The 17,945-nt window shown below is 41.0% G+C and overlaps 1 protein-coding gene across 1 annotated transcript in view; it reads left to right on the forward strand.

Moving 5' to 3' along the window:
- The first annotated feature begins 342 nt into the window (after positions 1-342).
- Positions 343-17,945, forward strand: part of LOC126474514 (structural maintenance of chromosomes protein 3) — a 216,962-nt gene continuing 199,359 nt past the window's right edge. The window contains exons 1-2 of the mRNA XM_050101989.1: positions 343-494; positions 583-658. Coding sequence (XP_049957946.1) covers positions 480-494; positions 583-658 — 91 coding nt within the window. The 5' untranslated portion in view covers positions 343-479. The remainder of the gene's footprint in view (positions 495-582; positions 659-17,945) is intronic.

Consider the following 17,945-nt stretch of genomic DNA (forward strand, 5'->3'; position numbering starts at 1 on the left):
CACTATCTACGCTTCCTCCGCCTTTTCTTCCTATCATCTTCCAAAAGAGTAAGTGTACCAGCACATAAAAATGTGAAATCTGCCAAATCGTCGTCGGAACCCATCGCACAGTGATACAAATCAATCAGTGTAAACGCACGCTCATACATGTATGAGGCTGATACTTGTCAACTCATACAAGTCGCGATACATGTCGCAAAGTCGCATATACATGTATCCCATACATGTGCCGATACAAATCGCAGTGTAAACGCACCTTCAAAGCTATAAAATACTGCGATTTTCACTGTACTTCCACAGATGTTATTGCCAATGGTTGACCGCCAATGGAAGCACTTCCCGCGCGCAATACGTGCACTAAAGGAGCGCACAAGCTAAACTTTGTTTCAATATGGCGTTTTGGTGTTGTGTTTGTTTATATTGACATGTTAATGTTGTGTTATGTGTCGTAGTTTACTGTAGCATTTACAGTTGTTAATATGTATATTAAACAGGTTAATACTTGTTATTATGACGGAGAACATTGTTAGTTCACTTGTACACTTCTGTGAAAGTTACATGAGTAAATTTTATTGTTTTTAGGTTATTATACAGGGATTCAAAAGTTACAGGGAACAAACAGTTGTTGAACCATTCGATCCCAGACATAATGTAGTAGGTGAGTAGTAAAAGCGTCTTATTGAGAAAAATGTACATCGCGAGAAACTGTCATGTTACTGAATATGTTGCTTCTGTTGTAGTATGTGTAAATGCACGCTGAAAGTCTCAAACTTAGCAATAGCCGCCTGCTTAATGCCTTGTTAGTTATGATCTAGAAATTGTTGTAAATTGTTACCTCTTCGCCAGGCGAAGATAGAGTAACAAGTCTTTACTGTCATTTATGACAAGTTCGTTTTGTTTCTAGACGGAAATTAGAACATTAACTTTTGCTAATTGTGTTGCTATGTGCTGTAGAGCTGTAATTGAAAGTCCAAGTGGAGTATTATGTCATTGTTTCCAGTCGTTTTTGTAGTTCCAAGAACCAATTGTAATGAATTAATCATTTTTATTATGTGCCATTATTTAACTTTAGTAATTATACAGGATGTCATTATTTAAACTTTAGTAGTTATGCATATTCTTAAGTGTTTCCAGGAGTCGTTTGCTTAACTGGAATTGTACCCATTTGTTACTGAGTTGGTATTGGCAATCTCTGTTGGAGATGTTATGTACTAAAAGTATTCTGATTCATAATGGAAGCAGTAATTCAGAAGTTCCACTATCCGATGATGTTAATGCTGATTTTTTCATGTTTTACAATTTGTTCTCCAAACTATTTGAATAAGTGTTAATCATGACAAGTTACATGTAAATAGCTGTTTTACTTTGCAGGGATGTAACCTTAAAATGTTTCCTGGTGTATTTTCTCATTGTTTATCAAATATGTAACATGTAACAGCGTTTGTGAAGTTAAACACATAGGTAAATTTCAGTTTTCATTTCTGTCCTTGTAAATTGATTATCTCGTTAAACAGCATCAAATGTTTGTGCCTTTCTGCCACCACCACTTTGTGTTACAGATGTGATTTGACTAACTTGACTTAGTTCCTGTCACTCCTTCTGGAACATAGCGGCGTGGTGTTACAGATGTTGTCTTCCAGAATTGACATTCTGCAGTTAAGAATGTTTAGCAACATGTTTAAGTTGAAAATTTATGAATATGAAATGTGCCTGTGAATAACAGTCTCTACTTGGACATGTTGTTGCAATCTTTCTGATATTAGTAGCTCATCTTTGCCTTTAACTCCTATCTACAAACCACAATTGTTGACCTTTTTTTGTTTATTTATGATTACTTCTTTGCAATAGTTTTATTTTTTTTTTTTTTATTTATGATTACTTCTTTGCAATAGTTTTATTCTTATACATGACTTACATAGTCACATACCTCTGCAGGTTATGGCAAGAGATTGTTTCAAAAATGTCTTATCACATAAATAATCATGACTGTGAAAGTCCTGAGAGGGGTTGGGTCTGTTGAAAATTGCTATTGCACTCATCAGCTTTGACCTATGTTCCGTGATGTCATTGTGTGCAGTGTTTTTTAATCATGTCATATTTGTAGATGGCTAGTAGTATTTGGTGCCACAGTCTTGGGTTAGGCATTTATTTTTTGAAGTTGTTTATTAGGTATTTTAGCGAGTCATACAACATTGCTCACTGTGTGTGGGGTTGTGATCGGAAAAGTGTCTACTAGTTTGCTAGTGAGTTACTTTGATTTTGCCGAGGGTAATGGATTCATGCTTGTGTTTGGTATTACTAGTTCCCTGTGCATAACATGGTCAAAAATTTAAAAGTTTCTTTTTTGTCTGTAATATGTATGATAGAGAAATTCAAGAGCAGGTCATTGCTTTCTGCAGTGTGTAAAGATGTGATATCTGTGATCAGATTCGTGCAATTATATGGGCTGATTAGGTAACAGGTTTGACAATTTGAGTGTTCTGGTGTGTTAATATACTGGCTTCATTTTATCAGCTCTATAGCTGAAGTGAAATTTGTATGATTGCAGGGGATGTAAAATGAAATTTGTGACTGGGTTGAGGTTTTCTTGGTAGGGAGGACACAGCGTGTTATCTTGGATTGAGAGTCATTAACAGAAGTAGAACTAACTGCAGGTGTACACCAGTGAAATGTATCGAGACCCTTGTTGTTCATGCATATTAATAGTCCAGCGGCTAATGTCAATATTCACATCAGTTGTCGAGCTACTGTCCGAAAAAAGTTGCACAAATATCCGGTCAGATCATGACAAGATTTCAGAGTGGTGTGAAGCTTGGTAACTTGCTTTAAATGTTTAGAAATGTAAAATAGTACACTTCACAAAACAGAAAAGTGGTATCATGTGACCACAGTATCAGTTAATCACAACTGTAGTTAGTCAATGCATTCAAATTCCTGAGTGTAACAGTTTGATGGGAATAAAATTGAATAATCACATAGGCTCATTTGTAGGTAAGACAAGTGGCAGACTTCACTTCATTGGCAGTCAGTCAGTCTACAAATGAGTCTGCTTACAAGTCACTCTTGCTCTATATTTTAGAATATTGCTTAGGTGAGTGTGATCCATACCAAATAGAAGTGACAGGGGAATTAAACATATATACAAAGAGGGACGGCATGAATGGTCACAAGTTTGCTTGGCTTGTTGGTCATTGTAACAGAAGTGCTGAAAAACTTGAATTGGCAGACCCTTGAAGATAGACACCAATCCCCACATGCAATAGTCTGATTTTTGAAGGACCATTGTTAAGAATCTGTAGGTATTCTTCATCCCTGGCATACTGGTCTGTCAGAACTATGAAGATAAGGTTAGATTAATGGGATTTAAGCAGCCATTCTTCGTGCATTCCATATGTAATTGGAGCCAAAAGAAGCTCTAACACGTGGCACTATGTTAAGTACCATCTGTTATGCACTTCACTGTGGTTTATAGAGTACGTATGTAGCTGTACATAATATTCTTTTGTCCTTGTGATGATACAGGGTGTCCCATTTGAAGGAGGCCCACAAACAAACATTTGTTTAATTCACATTTAAAGGCTTTGCGTAAAAATCAGGAAATTAAATGAACATGTCATATCTTGTTCATGGGAAAATAAAGGTGAATCACAAAAGGTGCTGGAAGTGACTGCTGTCAACTTGTAAACAAAATTGAACATGACATTGAGATTCTCAAATGTTGCTGCCAGAACCTGTAGTGTCATTGCCTGGATTTCATGGCTGACATTCTCTTTTAAATTTTCTAAATTGTGTGGTTTGTTCCTGTAGACCTTGCCTTTTAGGACAACCCTAGGAAAAACCCAGGTGGTATTAAATCACGTTACCTGGTTGCCACAGTCCTTTCAAAATCACTCCGCCAGGGAAAAATGATTTGACGTCAGCTGTGGTTACTCGAGATGTGTGGCATGTGGCACCATCCTGTTGGTACCAGTCGAGGGTAAGTTCTTCATCCACCAGCTAGTTCACAGCCTCCCGAAACATTTTGATGTAAACTCCACTTGGCACAGTAGACTCAAAAAAATTGGTCCGATGATACAACACTGTGACATTGCACAGAACACACCGATCTTTTGTGAATGCAGGGGTTACTCAACCAGTGCATTTTGATTTTCAGACTCCACAAGTATTTATTCTAAGAGTTTACATAGCCAGAGAGGTAGAACCACGCCTCATCACTGAACCATGTGTGCTGCAATATTTCTGGCCTCTGAGCAATAAATTGCTGAAGCCAATGGCAAAATGTAATGCATTTGTCTGTATCGTAGACATTTAGTTCCTGAACTACTGTAAACCTGTATGGATACATGTTGGCTTTCTTCACAGCTCTGTAACATGTGCTCCATGACATTCCACATTCCTGAGGTGAACATTGAACAGACTTTGCAGGAGAGGCCAACAGTCATTGTTTCACTTCAGTCACTTTTTTTTCCGACAATGGTGGCCATCCACCACTGTGAAGATCCAAGATTGTTCCACTGCTCCCCGTCTTGTTCACTAACTTTTGCGTGCAGCATTTAGACAGTGTATGCTGGTCACCTAACAGTTCAACAAACATTCCCTATATGTTTTAATGGAACCAGTAATTCAATATTGTTTCACAAGAAACACGTGCTCTTTGACATAATAGTCATACATTGTCACCGAACACTGAGTCCAGCCACAGCAACATGTGGAAACACACCTTTGTTCAAGTGTGCAGTGTTGCCCCATCGAACGTCACAAATTACAGGGTGCAATTTCGATGGAATTGCGACATATGTTTGTGTGGCCACTTTGAGTGGGGCACCCTAGGTATTTTATTTCACTGTTAATTTAATTGTCTTGAAGAAGCTTATATGTAGACAAGATTTAATTAGTACTTTGAGGTTGCTTCGTAGTGGAGGATTGCGTTTTGTTCTCCCGCTACCAGTCCCATTCCTTATTTTTTTAAATTTACTATGTAATAATTCTCTGCTTATAATGTACCAAACAATTTGTCAGAGTTTGGTCTGTTATCTAACACAACTTGTATGAACTTACCTTTTGTTTTACTGTTTATTACAAAACGTGCCATGAGTGTAGACACTGGACTACAGTACAGATCAATCTGATGCCACAATGTTTATTTCGCATTCAGTTTCATTGGCTTCATAAGCTACCAACCAGATTTTCACCTTCCAACCAAACCGTGTCCTTCGGCTGTGCTACAGTTGTATATGTCACCACAACCAAGATTTCAGAAGGGAAGTACTATCGCCCACTGGCCCCTTAAAGTGATGAAGTTTTCAGAAATAGTATTTTATTCCTCAACACAGCTGCCATAGAGAACTCAACAATCTCGCTCATTTAAATTATAAATTATTTATGTTGTGGTCTCTCATGTTTTAGGTTGTTCTGCTAAGTTATTGTTTTCATTTTGTGCACAATATTTGAGGAACTGACCCACCCATCTTCTTTGGATGCTGTGAGTCTTGCTGTTATGTATATTTGCTGCATGGGCTCCAACCACAATGTGAATGTGTTCTCGCACTGCATTTTTAGCAGAGTTCGATTTTGATACTTCCTACGCCTTTTGATGCTCTTATTTTCAGAGCTTGTCCTGGTATTCCGTGAAACACAAATGTCTTCAGCATTTTTCTGCTCTGATGGATGTAATGTCTGGCAAGATTTTAATAAATTGAGTGCCAGATCCCAAGTGTTATGTAAGCTGAAACCTCCATCCCTGTTTGTTAGGTTTTCTGACTAAAATGACCAAGCAAATCAACTGTCACTAAGCACTATCTCAAAATATAATAACGAAACAAAATACGATGAAACCAGTGCCCATACAACGTTTCTGGGACAGCGTATTTAAGTAGTGTATTAAAATAAAAATGTCAGAAAGCCTAATAAACAAGGCAGGAAAACACTGAATTTGCATTTCACAAATATCACATCAAGCTCTGAAAACAAAAGCATGTTGAAGGGCTTAATGAAGATCAGTAATTGAACCTAGCAGTAAATAGCTGTGTGAGACTGACAATAGTTCGCAGATGGCTTCAGGAGTCCAACAATAGTTCACAGCCTGGTGGAAGTCCAGGCAGCGAATGCACATAAACAGCAAAACCCACAGCACCTAAAGAAGATGGCTGGGTCGGTCATTGAAGTAGTAACTCAACAGGTCACATACATAAAAACAAACTGTTATTTATGTTGTGTTTTAGAACATGCATTGTCACTGTTCTTTGTGGGTTTGTTTTCTTTTTGATGCTACAATAACTAAAAATGATAGCATTGTAGAAGGTTGGATCTTTTATTCATGCTGAATGAAGTGCAGATGAACTTTCGCACGTATTAGGCTGTCATATTGGATCCCTAAGTGAACCAGCCCATACAAGCATTATTTGCCACAGGTTTGTTGCAGTTTAGAAGGACGTGTTATTCATCAGTGATACATATTTTCCCTAAAGCTTTTATTGATTAGCAAAAATCTTAATATCAAAAGCTTTCTTTCACATTTTTGTTATTCATAAGAAAACATAGATGCAAACCAACAAGAACTGTAGTTGAGCCCACTGACCTAATGACACAAATGTAAAAAAGAAAAATTGTAGACATGAACTAATGCACTATCAGGAATTCCTTCACCATTGCACACTGTTATCAACAAGGAATGAGATTGCAAATGTAATCTCAGGTTAGTAGGTAGTTGCCACTCTAGAAATGTGATGGCAGCAAGGTTTTAGTTTTGTAGATTAATGTTAACTTAGTTTGCAAGATGCTAAATGTAAAATATTGGTAATATTTATGCAACTGCCATAACAGATGCTCAGAAAATATCTACAACTAATAGGGAAAAAAAAGATCAATTTCACACTAGTGGGATCTAAGGCAGACTCACCGTGAGCAGTAAAGCTGTATATTGATTATATCCTCCTCAAACTGTTTTATTGCCAATACATCTGGAATAGTTTTCCTCCAGCGTACATCTGAGGACAAAGTGTCAGTTTCAGTCAAGCAGTAGTAAGATAGTTTTATGTAACCACTGACAGCTGAGAAAACAGGCAATGTGTTTTTAGTGGCAAAATTACATTAAATGCTTTTGTTGTATTTCTTATTATCTAACATTATATGGAGTGCAAAATCTTTTGGAAAGATAGAGATGCTACTATGCATAACTGACAATGCTGTTACCCCCTGGTCCATACTTTTTTTGGGGTGGCATCTGCTATAATAAATAGAAGGCAAAGCTTATGTATGAAGTCCTTAAACATTAAGGCCTGCCTCACAGTGCACACAGAAGAGAAGACGGAGCAGAGGTGCATCAGGGCCTCTGCAGTTCAGTGCATACCGTAGCACTTTTGCAGCACAGCACTCCCAAGTTTGAAAGGAAGTGGTAATTTTCAGTTGTCCTGGAGCTGTTGATTGAAAACATATTACAGTCAGAAATCTTCTGTTATCTGTTTCCTTTTATTTCCATTATAAACATTATTGCTCTGTAGGTTTAATGGCTACATTATACATTTACTTCTATAGAAATAGGTTCAGTGTACAGATTTGGTAACAAACATTTTTTTCATATTCAGTATTACGAATAAAAAGCTGATTGATGGGACCCTACATATAGCTCAATAGTGGCAGAGTGCAGTTCGATGGAACAGCTGATATACATCAGGAACACGGACAACAGGTGCAGCAGAGGCGGAGGAAAACTATACTGCTCGGACAGTGGCAGAGGCCTGCGTCATATGGCTGCCTGTGCTGCGCATCTGGTGGGTCCTTATGTGGTTCCTCATTGGAGTGCGTGCTTTCTAAACACTGGGCTCCCTCAGCTGTGTTTCTGCTGCTGGGCCTACGAATGGATGACAATCTGGAAAGAGTGAAGTGTCTCATGTGCTCAGAATTTGAATGTGTTTAATGTGCATCAAATTTTAACACAGGATTTTAAGAGCATCCACAAAAATGTTTCCAAAGAACCTCAAGTCTGAGCAGAACAACACACTGAAGGATGTGTGTCTTGATCTTACGGATCACCATCAGTGGGAGTCTGAATTCTTCAGTTGCTTTATCAAAAGCAATAAATCATGCGTTTTCAATGTGATCCCTCGACAAAATGCTAAAATCAGGAGTGGCACACGGCAAACTCTTCCTGTCCCAAACAAGAGCAAATCCAAAATCAATTTGATGATTGTTTAACAACAGTATTATGAAAGTGATAGAAGCTTGTGGCCAAAAGGCCTTCTGAAATAGAAAACACACATGTTCACACAACCACTGTCACTGGCCACAGTGGCAAGAGACAGAGATCATGTGTTGTTTTCTATTTTGGAGGAAGGCTTCGTGCTTGAAAGCTGGGCTATATAGCAGTCTTTTCCATTGTGCTTGACTGCGACTCAGTGTCTGTTCTATGTGGTATTAGCAGCCTGTCCTTTTATAACATTGTTGTTATTCGATCCTGGACTTTCTATTGTTTGTTGAGTATTTGTTTTTCGACAGTTGCAGGTTCATCCTCATAAAATTTATACCACTGGGATAAATTGTTAAGCAAACTTCTTATTGTGAAGTTCTTGAAAGAATTGAGTAGGGTGGCATGTGTGTGACCAGGTATCGCATAAACTTGTATGTTGCACCATTACAGCGTGCACTATCGCATGACAATCCCCATCAGTATATTTTGAGCGAGAAATAGCATGCCCTTGGCTTACAGGTTGGTGAGTTTACACCCAAGTTGTCAGCAAAACTGCAACAAAGAAGGAATTCAACAGCTCATCATTGTGCGACTACCAAATGAAACTATTGTGATGGGGACAGCCTCATTGTATAAAGTAATAAAATTTTTGGTTACAAATAAAAAATCTTATTACTAAATGATGCAGCTCGAGATCAGGGTTGCCAGAGGTTCTGGGAATGAGGGATTTCCAAACACATGAGGAAAAATCTGAAGGAAAAAAAAACTGCTGGAAACAATCTCGTTTTTGTCTCAGTAGCTGAAATGGTTTGTTTACTGAGGTGTCATGTATCATCTCTGGCTGGGTGCAGCTGAGTATATGTGCCACTTTCCTGCTCCCTCATTTCTACTGCTTCCCTTCTCCTTGCAGTCTGTGTGGATCTGAGTCTCAGAGACTGTAGACGGAGTGCCTGGAGATGTCAGTCATATGTGCTTGAGTTGTGTCTTGAGTGATGTGAATGTTTGTGTGCTCTTGTGTTCTGACAAAAGCTGTGGCTGAAAATGTAGTTGTGAGAGTGTGACTGTCTTTTCTACATGCCTGTCTGCGGCTCAGCGATCATCTTTGTGGTGAGTTGCTACATATCATTATTCATCTTGATCCTGAGAGTATTTGAACAAGTAATCTGTTGCATGTATTGATCACCGTGGTCTCATTTCATCAACATGCTGTCTGTGGCTCATGAATAGCATGCCACACTAGTGGATTTCCGTGTTGGGTCAAAACCGGAGGCCATTTTTGGGTATTTGTAATTGATCGGACCTGCCAATGTGAAGCCATTTGGTTCCAATTAATGTGCAGACCCTGCCCGTTGGATCTAGTGTCAGTGACCTGCCCACAGGCCAGGTGTGTTTGTGTGTGGCGTAACACAGGTGATTTCCATGGTTTATCCATGGTCCCAGGACTGCAGTGCTCCTCAGCAAATCAGAGGCAATGGACGATGGATTTCAGGAATTGCGACTGCCTCACCACAACTATGTTTTACAGTGTGGCATTTTATAGATATTTTATTTGTTCTAGTACATTTTGGCACTTCAAAAGTAGTTTGTATGCTAGAAAGTATGGACAATAAGAAGAAGAAAATTGTATCAGTCGTTGGTGGTTTGTACGCTATGTACTCATATATTCACACAATACCTGTACGATAATAGACATAACACAGTGATTAATAACCGAATATAGTGAACATAGTAGAACCACCATTTTATTGGCAGTCATCTATAGTGTTGGTTTACACAACTCTTTCCCACCTTATACACTTCTTTCATGAGGCCTACTTTTTTCCTTAGGCTATTTCTGAAATCAGTGAAGGTACTTTAAATATGTCTTGCGACCCCAGGGAAATGCGTATTTTTGCCACCAAATGTGTTTCGTTTTATTGAAATAAAATAACATCATTGGTCTGGATGAAAAACTTATACCATTTGGCTTGCTTTCTCCATCTACAAACAGTTCAGTACAAAAGATGTTGATGTTAGTATTTAAGATATTTGCTAACATTTTTAGATATTTTCTCATTTGCACCGTTGTTTCTTGTACCATAGCTGCAAAGACAGATTGTCAACTTACATTTTAACTTAGTCTTGAGATCTCAAAATTTGTCAGGGAAAAATGCTAAAACTTGTCTGGAAATTGGGGAACCCTGAAGATGTTTTAAGACTTATTTTGTAAAAAAACTGGTGACTGTGTTTCACAGTTCTGCATTAGCTGTCATGTATTGTTGACCACTGTGATTCATTATTTTATTTTTTTAATGTTGTGGTTAAGTTAGGACGAGAAGAGAGCCTGAACAGTCATCATAACAGCAAGAACGTTTTACACTTCTGAATATCTCTACCACAAGTTTCTGACTATTGTCCTCTCCACCTCGATCAAACAGATTGCATATCTGGGGCTGCATCACAATCAGAGCATCCAAGATACTTTTCAGTTTGATGGTACTAAACACTTCATCTGCCTGCTATTCTGTTCAATATAGCCAGCTATTGACACGCCCTCTTATGTCTTGTCACACTCCACAGCAAGTACTACCAACACTGCTATGTAAAATAAGTAAATGAACCAACAACCATATTCCTATTTTTTACCACATTTCATTTACAAATACTGAGTAGAAACTTCAGAAAGAAAGCAAATGTAAATGAGGGAGGCAAACACTCGTAGCTAATTGATGTGTAGCACATAGAAACATCTAAAACCAAAGATACATTACCGGCATCTGAGTTACTGTTCTTTTTCACTGTAATAACACATGCACACAACCACAAGGATGCCCAAACACACCCACGACTGAGTGGCTGCAGAGGCTGCCTGAAGTGATGGGGGAGGGGGGGGGGGGAGATATGTGACTGGCAACCGGTATGGGGCAGTATATGTTATGTAAAGAGTTAGTGGATAGTGAATGGGAGCCATGATAGAATAAGGTAACGGTGGCTTTCAATGGAAGAAGTGAAATGAGGATTAATAAGGTGACATTCATAAAACAGATGGGATGGTGATAAGGAAAGGTTAAGCATCAGGTTTGGGCTGCAAAATTACAAGAGAACTAAAGTGACAGAAAAGAATAAAAAAGACCTTAGTGGAAATTTAGATCCAGGGACTAGCATAAAAGATATGCTGCAGGGGGAAAGATACAGTTGGAGGGGTACTCAAGCAGCCGTTAGGTCATTAGTGTTATGATACAACTGAGTAGTTGCGTTTGTGGTTGGCTGCTTCGCCTTTTGTATTAAACAGTTGTTATTTATTTCCTATCCTAGTTTCATATTTACCTAACCAAATTGATATTTAACAGAACAAGCTGTTTACAAGTGTAACAGCTGCAGCCTATTTATAATAATCAGTGGCACATTTCAGGACTCTTTGTCCTACGAATCCACATAATGATAGTCTTGTCATGACCACAGGAGAGTGCATTTGGGTGTCTGTGTGGTTGTCTTTGTGAATGTGTGTACTTTTGATAGAAAAAGACCTAATATGAATGCTGTTTTCTGTTGTGTATTTCTTTGCTCCATGCATTGACCTGCTCCATTTGAGTGGTTGCTTTTATCTTATTTTAAGTATGTCTCCATCCAGGAATTTCTGTTATAGGTAGGTGGAGTGATAAATAAAATATTGTTTCGATTTCTGTGGATGATCACATGCTTGCTTTACATTAGATGGGGATTTGTTGAAGTCCTTTGCACAAGAATACAGAAGTCTACTATGAATCTTACACATGGACACAAAGTACACTCATGCTCATAAATTAAGGATAATGCTGATACATGGTGAAACAATGATCTGGTGGGTGGTTTGCAGGTTTAAATCACCCCGGGGTATGACCGTTCTGTGCATTTGACCTGCGGTCATTGCACTGTGGTGCTGGAAGCAGTCCACATACGCAAAGGTGTGTTTGTACATGTCAGAGTACAGTGCAGCTAGTAAGTGTACAGACGTTTTCAGTCAAGCTAATGGTGACAGTGTGTTGAAAACGGTTCAAAGAACACATATTGATGATGTTATGAGGGGTAGAATACTAGGGCGACTGGAGCATGGTCAAACACAGCAGGTCATAGCACAGGCCCTCCGTGTGCCACAAAGTGTGATCTCAAGATTATGGCAATGATTCCAGCTGACAGGAAACGTGTCCAGGTGCTACAGTACAGGACGTCCACAGTGTACAACACTACAAGAAGAATGATATCTCATCATCAGTGCCCGCAGATAGTCACAAGAGTACTGCAGGTAGCAGTAATCGGGACCTTACTGCAGCCACTGGAACAGTTGTCTCCAGACACACAGTCTAAAGGTGACTGAACAGACTTGGTTTATTCGCCCAGAGACCTGCAAGGTGCATTCCCCTGACCCCTGGTCACAGGAGAGCCCGTAAAGCCTGGTGTCAAGAACACAGTACATGGTAATTGGAACAGTGGTCCCAGGTTATGTTCATGGACAATTCCAGGTATAGTCTGAACAGTGATTTTCATTGGGTTTTCATCTGGCGTGAACCAGGAACCAGATACCAAACCCTTAATGTCCTTGAAAGGGACCTATACGGAGGTCGTGGTTTGATCGTGTGGGGTGGGGTTATAATTGGTGCACATACACCTCTGCATGTCTTTGACAGAGGAACTGTAACAGATCAGGTGCATCGGGACGTCATTTTGCACCAGTATGTCTGCCTTTTCAGGGGTGCAGTAGGTCCCACTTTCCTCCTGATGGATGATAACGCATGGCCCCACCAAGCTGCCATCCTGGAGGAGCACCTTGAAACAGAAGATATCAGGCGAATGAAGTGGCCTACCTCTTCTCCAGACCTAAACCCCTCCGAGCAAGTCTGGGATGCTCTTGGTCGGCTTATCGCTGCATGTCTTCAAACCTTTAGGACACTTCAGGAGCTCCAACAGGCACTGGTGCAAGAAGGGGAGGCTATACCCCAGCAGCTGCTCGACCACCTGATCCAGAGTATGCCAACCCACTGTGCGGCCTGTGTACGTGTGCATGGTGATCATATCCCGTATTGATGTCGGGGTACGTGTGCAGGAAACAGTGGCGTTTTGTAGCACATGTGTTCAGGACGGTTTTCTCAACTTATCAGCAATACCGTGGACTTACAGATATGTGTCATGTGTGTTCCCTATGTGCTTATGCTATTAGTGCCAGTTTTGTGTAGTGCCACGTTGTGTGGCACCACATTCTGCAATTATCCTTAATTTATGAGCATGAGTGTATGTATGGAAATTATTTCCATATAGATGTTGGAAGAGGCCTGTGTATGACATCACTTTATCTACTTCACACCATATTCTTATTATTTACTTTTGCTGAATGAGAGCTTTTTTCTGCATTTTTCCTGAAGATAGTTAAACACCTAGCCTGCTGAACAATCCCCGTTGGCTATCTGATGGCTTCCAGAGGTAACAAAAATTTTATTTTCAATATTTCAGGTAATGAAGGCGAAATTTAAAAATTTAAAATGCTGCCATAATCTACTCATTAAAAGGTATAGCCTTATATTAAGGGTTTTACACAGTAAGACAACAGTTAAGGTTAAAAACTGTGTTCATATCTTGTGGCAGCATAGCTTGGCATGCAAATTATCCTTACCCAGATTATATTCATCCAGTATTTGAGAATGAAAACACTTGGTGACTTCCAACAAACATTGCACATAATGTCAAATCCTTGCAAAACTTTTTCTCACTGACACACCTCCCACGAAATGATAAAAGGGAAACCTTTTATCCCTTACTACATATTTGCTGTTTGCACAGTACATCAACGTCAGGTATGACATTTTAATTTACCACTTAATATATTCACAACACATTTGTCCGCCCCAGTAGCTGAGTGGTCAGCGTGACAGACTGTCAATCCTAAGGGCCCGGGTTCGATTCCCGGCTGGGTCGGAGATTTTCTCCGCTCAGGGACTGGGTGTTGTGTTGTCCTAATCATCATCATTTCATCCCCATCGACGCGCAGGTCGCCGAAGTGGCGTCAAATCGAAAGACCTGCACCAGGCGAACGGCCTACCCGACGGGAGGCCCTAGCCACACGACATTTCCATTTTACAACACATTTCACTAATTTTCTTTGCGTGTCCCACCGAATGTGCCAGTAAAATGATAGTGTGGCACATAAACAGTCCAGTCACATTAATGTGACTACCTGTCAGAAGCCTGAACAATTATCTTTTGCAGTGCGTACAGCTGCAAGATGTGCAGGAAAACAGTCAGTTGGTTCTGGAAGGTACTGACATGGATATGGAGTCATGGTGACTCCAGTGCTGCATTGAACAGTGCTAGGGTTCTCGTTTGGGGATCCATGCTCCTTATAGCCTGTTGTAGCCACCGCTGCCAAATGTAGATGTTGGCGTGTGGTAGAGGAATGTAGGACGTGGATGGAAACTGTCAGAATGCGCCGTATTAAAACTCGGCCATGATCTTCAAGTGTTTTATTATTCCCAGCTATAGTGCCACGTTCCTCTCTGTGTACGTCACAGGGTCTCGCAATGCCGAGGACTCCACTTCGCTGTTTGCAAAATAGCTTGGCGCCGAAGGGCTACCTCAGTGACCTGTGCAACGTACTGCGGCGTGCTGGCTGTGTACAGCCGCGGAGTTTTGACATCATCAGGGTTGGCAGCCGAATCAGCGGCCTTCATCCCTGTTGCCTCAGTGCCACTTGCTGGGAGCCGCAGGGCGGCCCGCTGTGTCCTTCTGCGGCGTCATGGTTAAGATTGCTGCAACAACAAGCGGCTGCAAGCCATCAGCTAAGTTCGTGGCCCTTGCCTTGGGATGCCTCTCGTTTGTGTTGGGAGCCAACAAGACTGCCCGCGGTAGCGGGCTGTCAAGTGGCCCGACACTGGCTGGCGACGGACCCCGCGTTGGCCTCAGAGGGTCGAACCAGCAACCCGCCGTGGACTGGAACGCTGGCGCCCCATCTGCTGCTGATGTAGCCGATGGTGTGACATGCCCCACCGTCCAGGAGAACTGCCACACTTGAATCCCCCTCGTTAGAAAACCAGCACCTATTTATATGCGGCTGTGCACCTCTGTTTTGTTAATGCACCGCTCCAAGTCACGTACTCATTGCACCTAGATTGTGCCAGTGGGCCCCTTCTGCCTGTAACTTGCGCCATGCAAATCGCTGCATTTACTCTTTTCAGCAGTTCGACGTCCCTGTGGCCTCCATTCTACTTCGCAACTGCTGGTCAGCGTAACTTACTGTCAACAGGCCCGCGCCTGGTTGTGACTTGTGCGCTCAGAAATATTGCACCAAATCTAACTTTCCTACCTTAAACGGTGGTGCCACTACATTATTCCCCCCTTCAGAAAGATGCGGTCCCCTTTCCGATCTCTAACTACTCGTAAACTTGTTTGGGTTGGCACGTACTTATGACATATTTACTACTACCATTAGAAAACGTAGATGTGGTCTGGTCCTCTTAAACACATGACATGAGACAAAATGTAAAAATTCCTTACTGGATGATCTCTCCACTTAATGCTCGATCAATCCCTTGCCTAGCCGTCTTACGCCCTCAGTATCCAGTCCACTGGGATTTGGACTACCGTCGGTTCCCTCTTGAAATTGGCTCTCCGCCTGTTCAGAATGAAAACAATACACAACAAAGTTAAGGCTGTGATGGCACTTGGAACAGAGGTGCTCATAACGATCATTACTTGTCATTGCCTTTCCCTATATTGAGCGACATGCTGCACAAGCTGTTCGTCTGATATGTGCCCCTCTTGCTCTGAAATGAACTGGTTTACGAATCTCAACAGACGTGACTCCAGAGTTTGATTTAACAAGGTCAGATTCTGCCTTGGCACAAACTCTAAAGTTGCTTCTGGCCAGTACAGCTGTGGCTGTGTAACATTCAATTGTGCAACTCCTGAAATTGATGCTGGCAGACGAAAGGTGGCTCGTACTATGTTACACGTAGTTCCATTGATTAAAATTCCACTCCCCTTGAGCTCTATATGTTTTGCTTCTACAAAACAACTTCTGTTCAAAACAACTCGCTACTACTATCAAATTTTCATAGGTGGAGAAGATCCGATGCATCCCGACCCATTGCAAGCTCAATTTTGGCTCCCGATGTCCCTTGGACAGTCTATTTCTTTCCTCCTGGCTAAAAATAACTGCACCGTGCACGTGTCCGAATTGGTGCTTATCACTCTGGCTGGACATACCATTATCTTCCCTCTACAGCAGCTCCGTAATTCCTCCCTAGTCATCTTGGCATACCGGCTGTTAACTGCCAAGATCGGCAATACGTCCTCAGTTTTTTACTTCCACCAACTTGCTCAACGCTCCCCTTTTCAGTGACCTGAGGACAGTGATCACCATCACCCTTCCTCCCTCTTCAAAAAGTCTGCTGTCCCCAGCAGGCTCACAGTAATCGAAAACAAATGCAACATATGAAAATACAATGCGTAATTAATCTACGCAAACCCAATGATACATAACAAGAAAACAGAAACCTACAAATACTCTACTACCTTCTGGATCTCAAAGCATACAGTACATCATGCTGTACTCTATCATCGTGGTTTTCCCTGCACTTAACACCTCTCTCCACTCTCTCTGTTTTCCTCTCCCCTTCCTGTGACATGCCTGGAATCACATCCGGACAACCTTTAAATGACCGCAGCCGGCCAATGTGTACTATCTTTTTTCTAGTTGGCAGCTGAAGCTTAACATTAATGGGGGATGTGGTTTCAACTACTTGGTATTAGCCATTGATACCTCGTGACAAGCTTCTCCGTTTTCCCTTTTGCCGTATAAGGGCTGGATAGCATTACCCATTGCCCTACTCTGTACTGCGATAAACTTCCTTTCCACTTCACTGTGTCTTCCTGCCTTTCCAAAGCCTTCATATTCGCCTTTTGTACCCATTTCCAAACATCCTGAATTGTCCTATCGAATTGATGTACAGATACATCAGTCCTTCCTTTCTGTCACTTTACTAAATCAAACGGTGACGGCATTTTTTGCCCACCCCAAACAGAGACAAACCGGTATTGGTATGGACTTTTGCATTGTATGCGCATACAATATGCTTCAAATACTTGTTCCACTGAAGGTGATAAGAATCCACATAAAAATCAGCATCTTCCCGATTGTTCTGTGTACCTATTCTGTCCTTCCGTTCGCATGTGGATGCAATGTGCTCATCCTCAACTTCTTTAAGTTCAACAATTTACACAGTTCCTTCATAAAATCTGACATGAAGTTGGTCCCTTAGTCAGTAATTATTGTCTCTGGTACACCAAATTTCAAAATACAGTTCTTTATTAACGCTTGCGCGACCATTGCTGCCTGTTGATTTGGCGTAGCCACCATCTCCACATACCTCAAAAAATGGTCTATTATTGTCAGAATGAATCTGTTTCCTGACGGTGTTCAACTGAAAGGTCCTAAGACATCAATTCCCAACAGAAAATGTACATGTCGCTTCCGGCAATCATTGTAGCTGTATCCCTTTCCGTCTCAGATCTGCTCTCTGCGCACATTGTGTACAATTCTTGATGTACTGATCCACATCTACTTTCCTACCCCTCCACCAATACCTCTCTGCCACTCTCCTATTCATCGCTCTACTCCTACCGTGACCAGATAACACATGATCATGTGCTTCTTTTAAAACCTCATCTCAGCTTCGCTGACACTACTACCCTTGGTCCTAACTTCATTTCTCTGACAGAAGACCGTCGTACATATTAAATTTTGGCTGTGTCT

This window comes from Schistocerca serialis, chromosome 1, assembly GCF_023864345.2.
Source record: "Schistocerca serialis cubense isolate TAMUIC-IGC-003099 chromosome 1, iqSchSeri2.2, whole genome shotgun sequence".
Classification (NCBI taxonomy): domain Eukaryota; kingdom Metazoa; phylum Arthropoda; class Insecta; order Orthoptera; family Acrididae; genus Schistocerca; species Schistocerca serialis.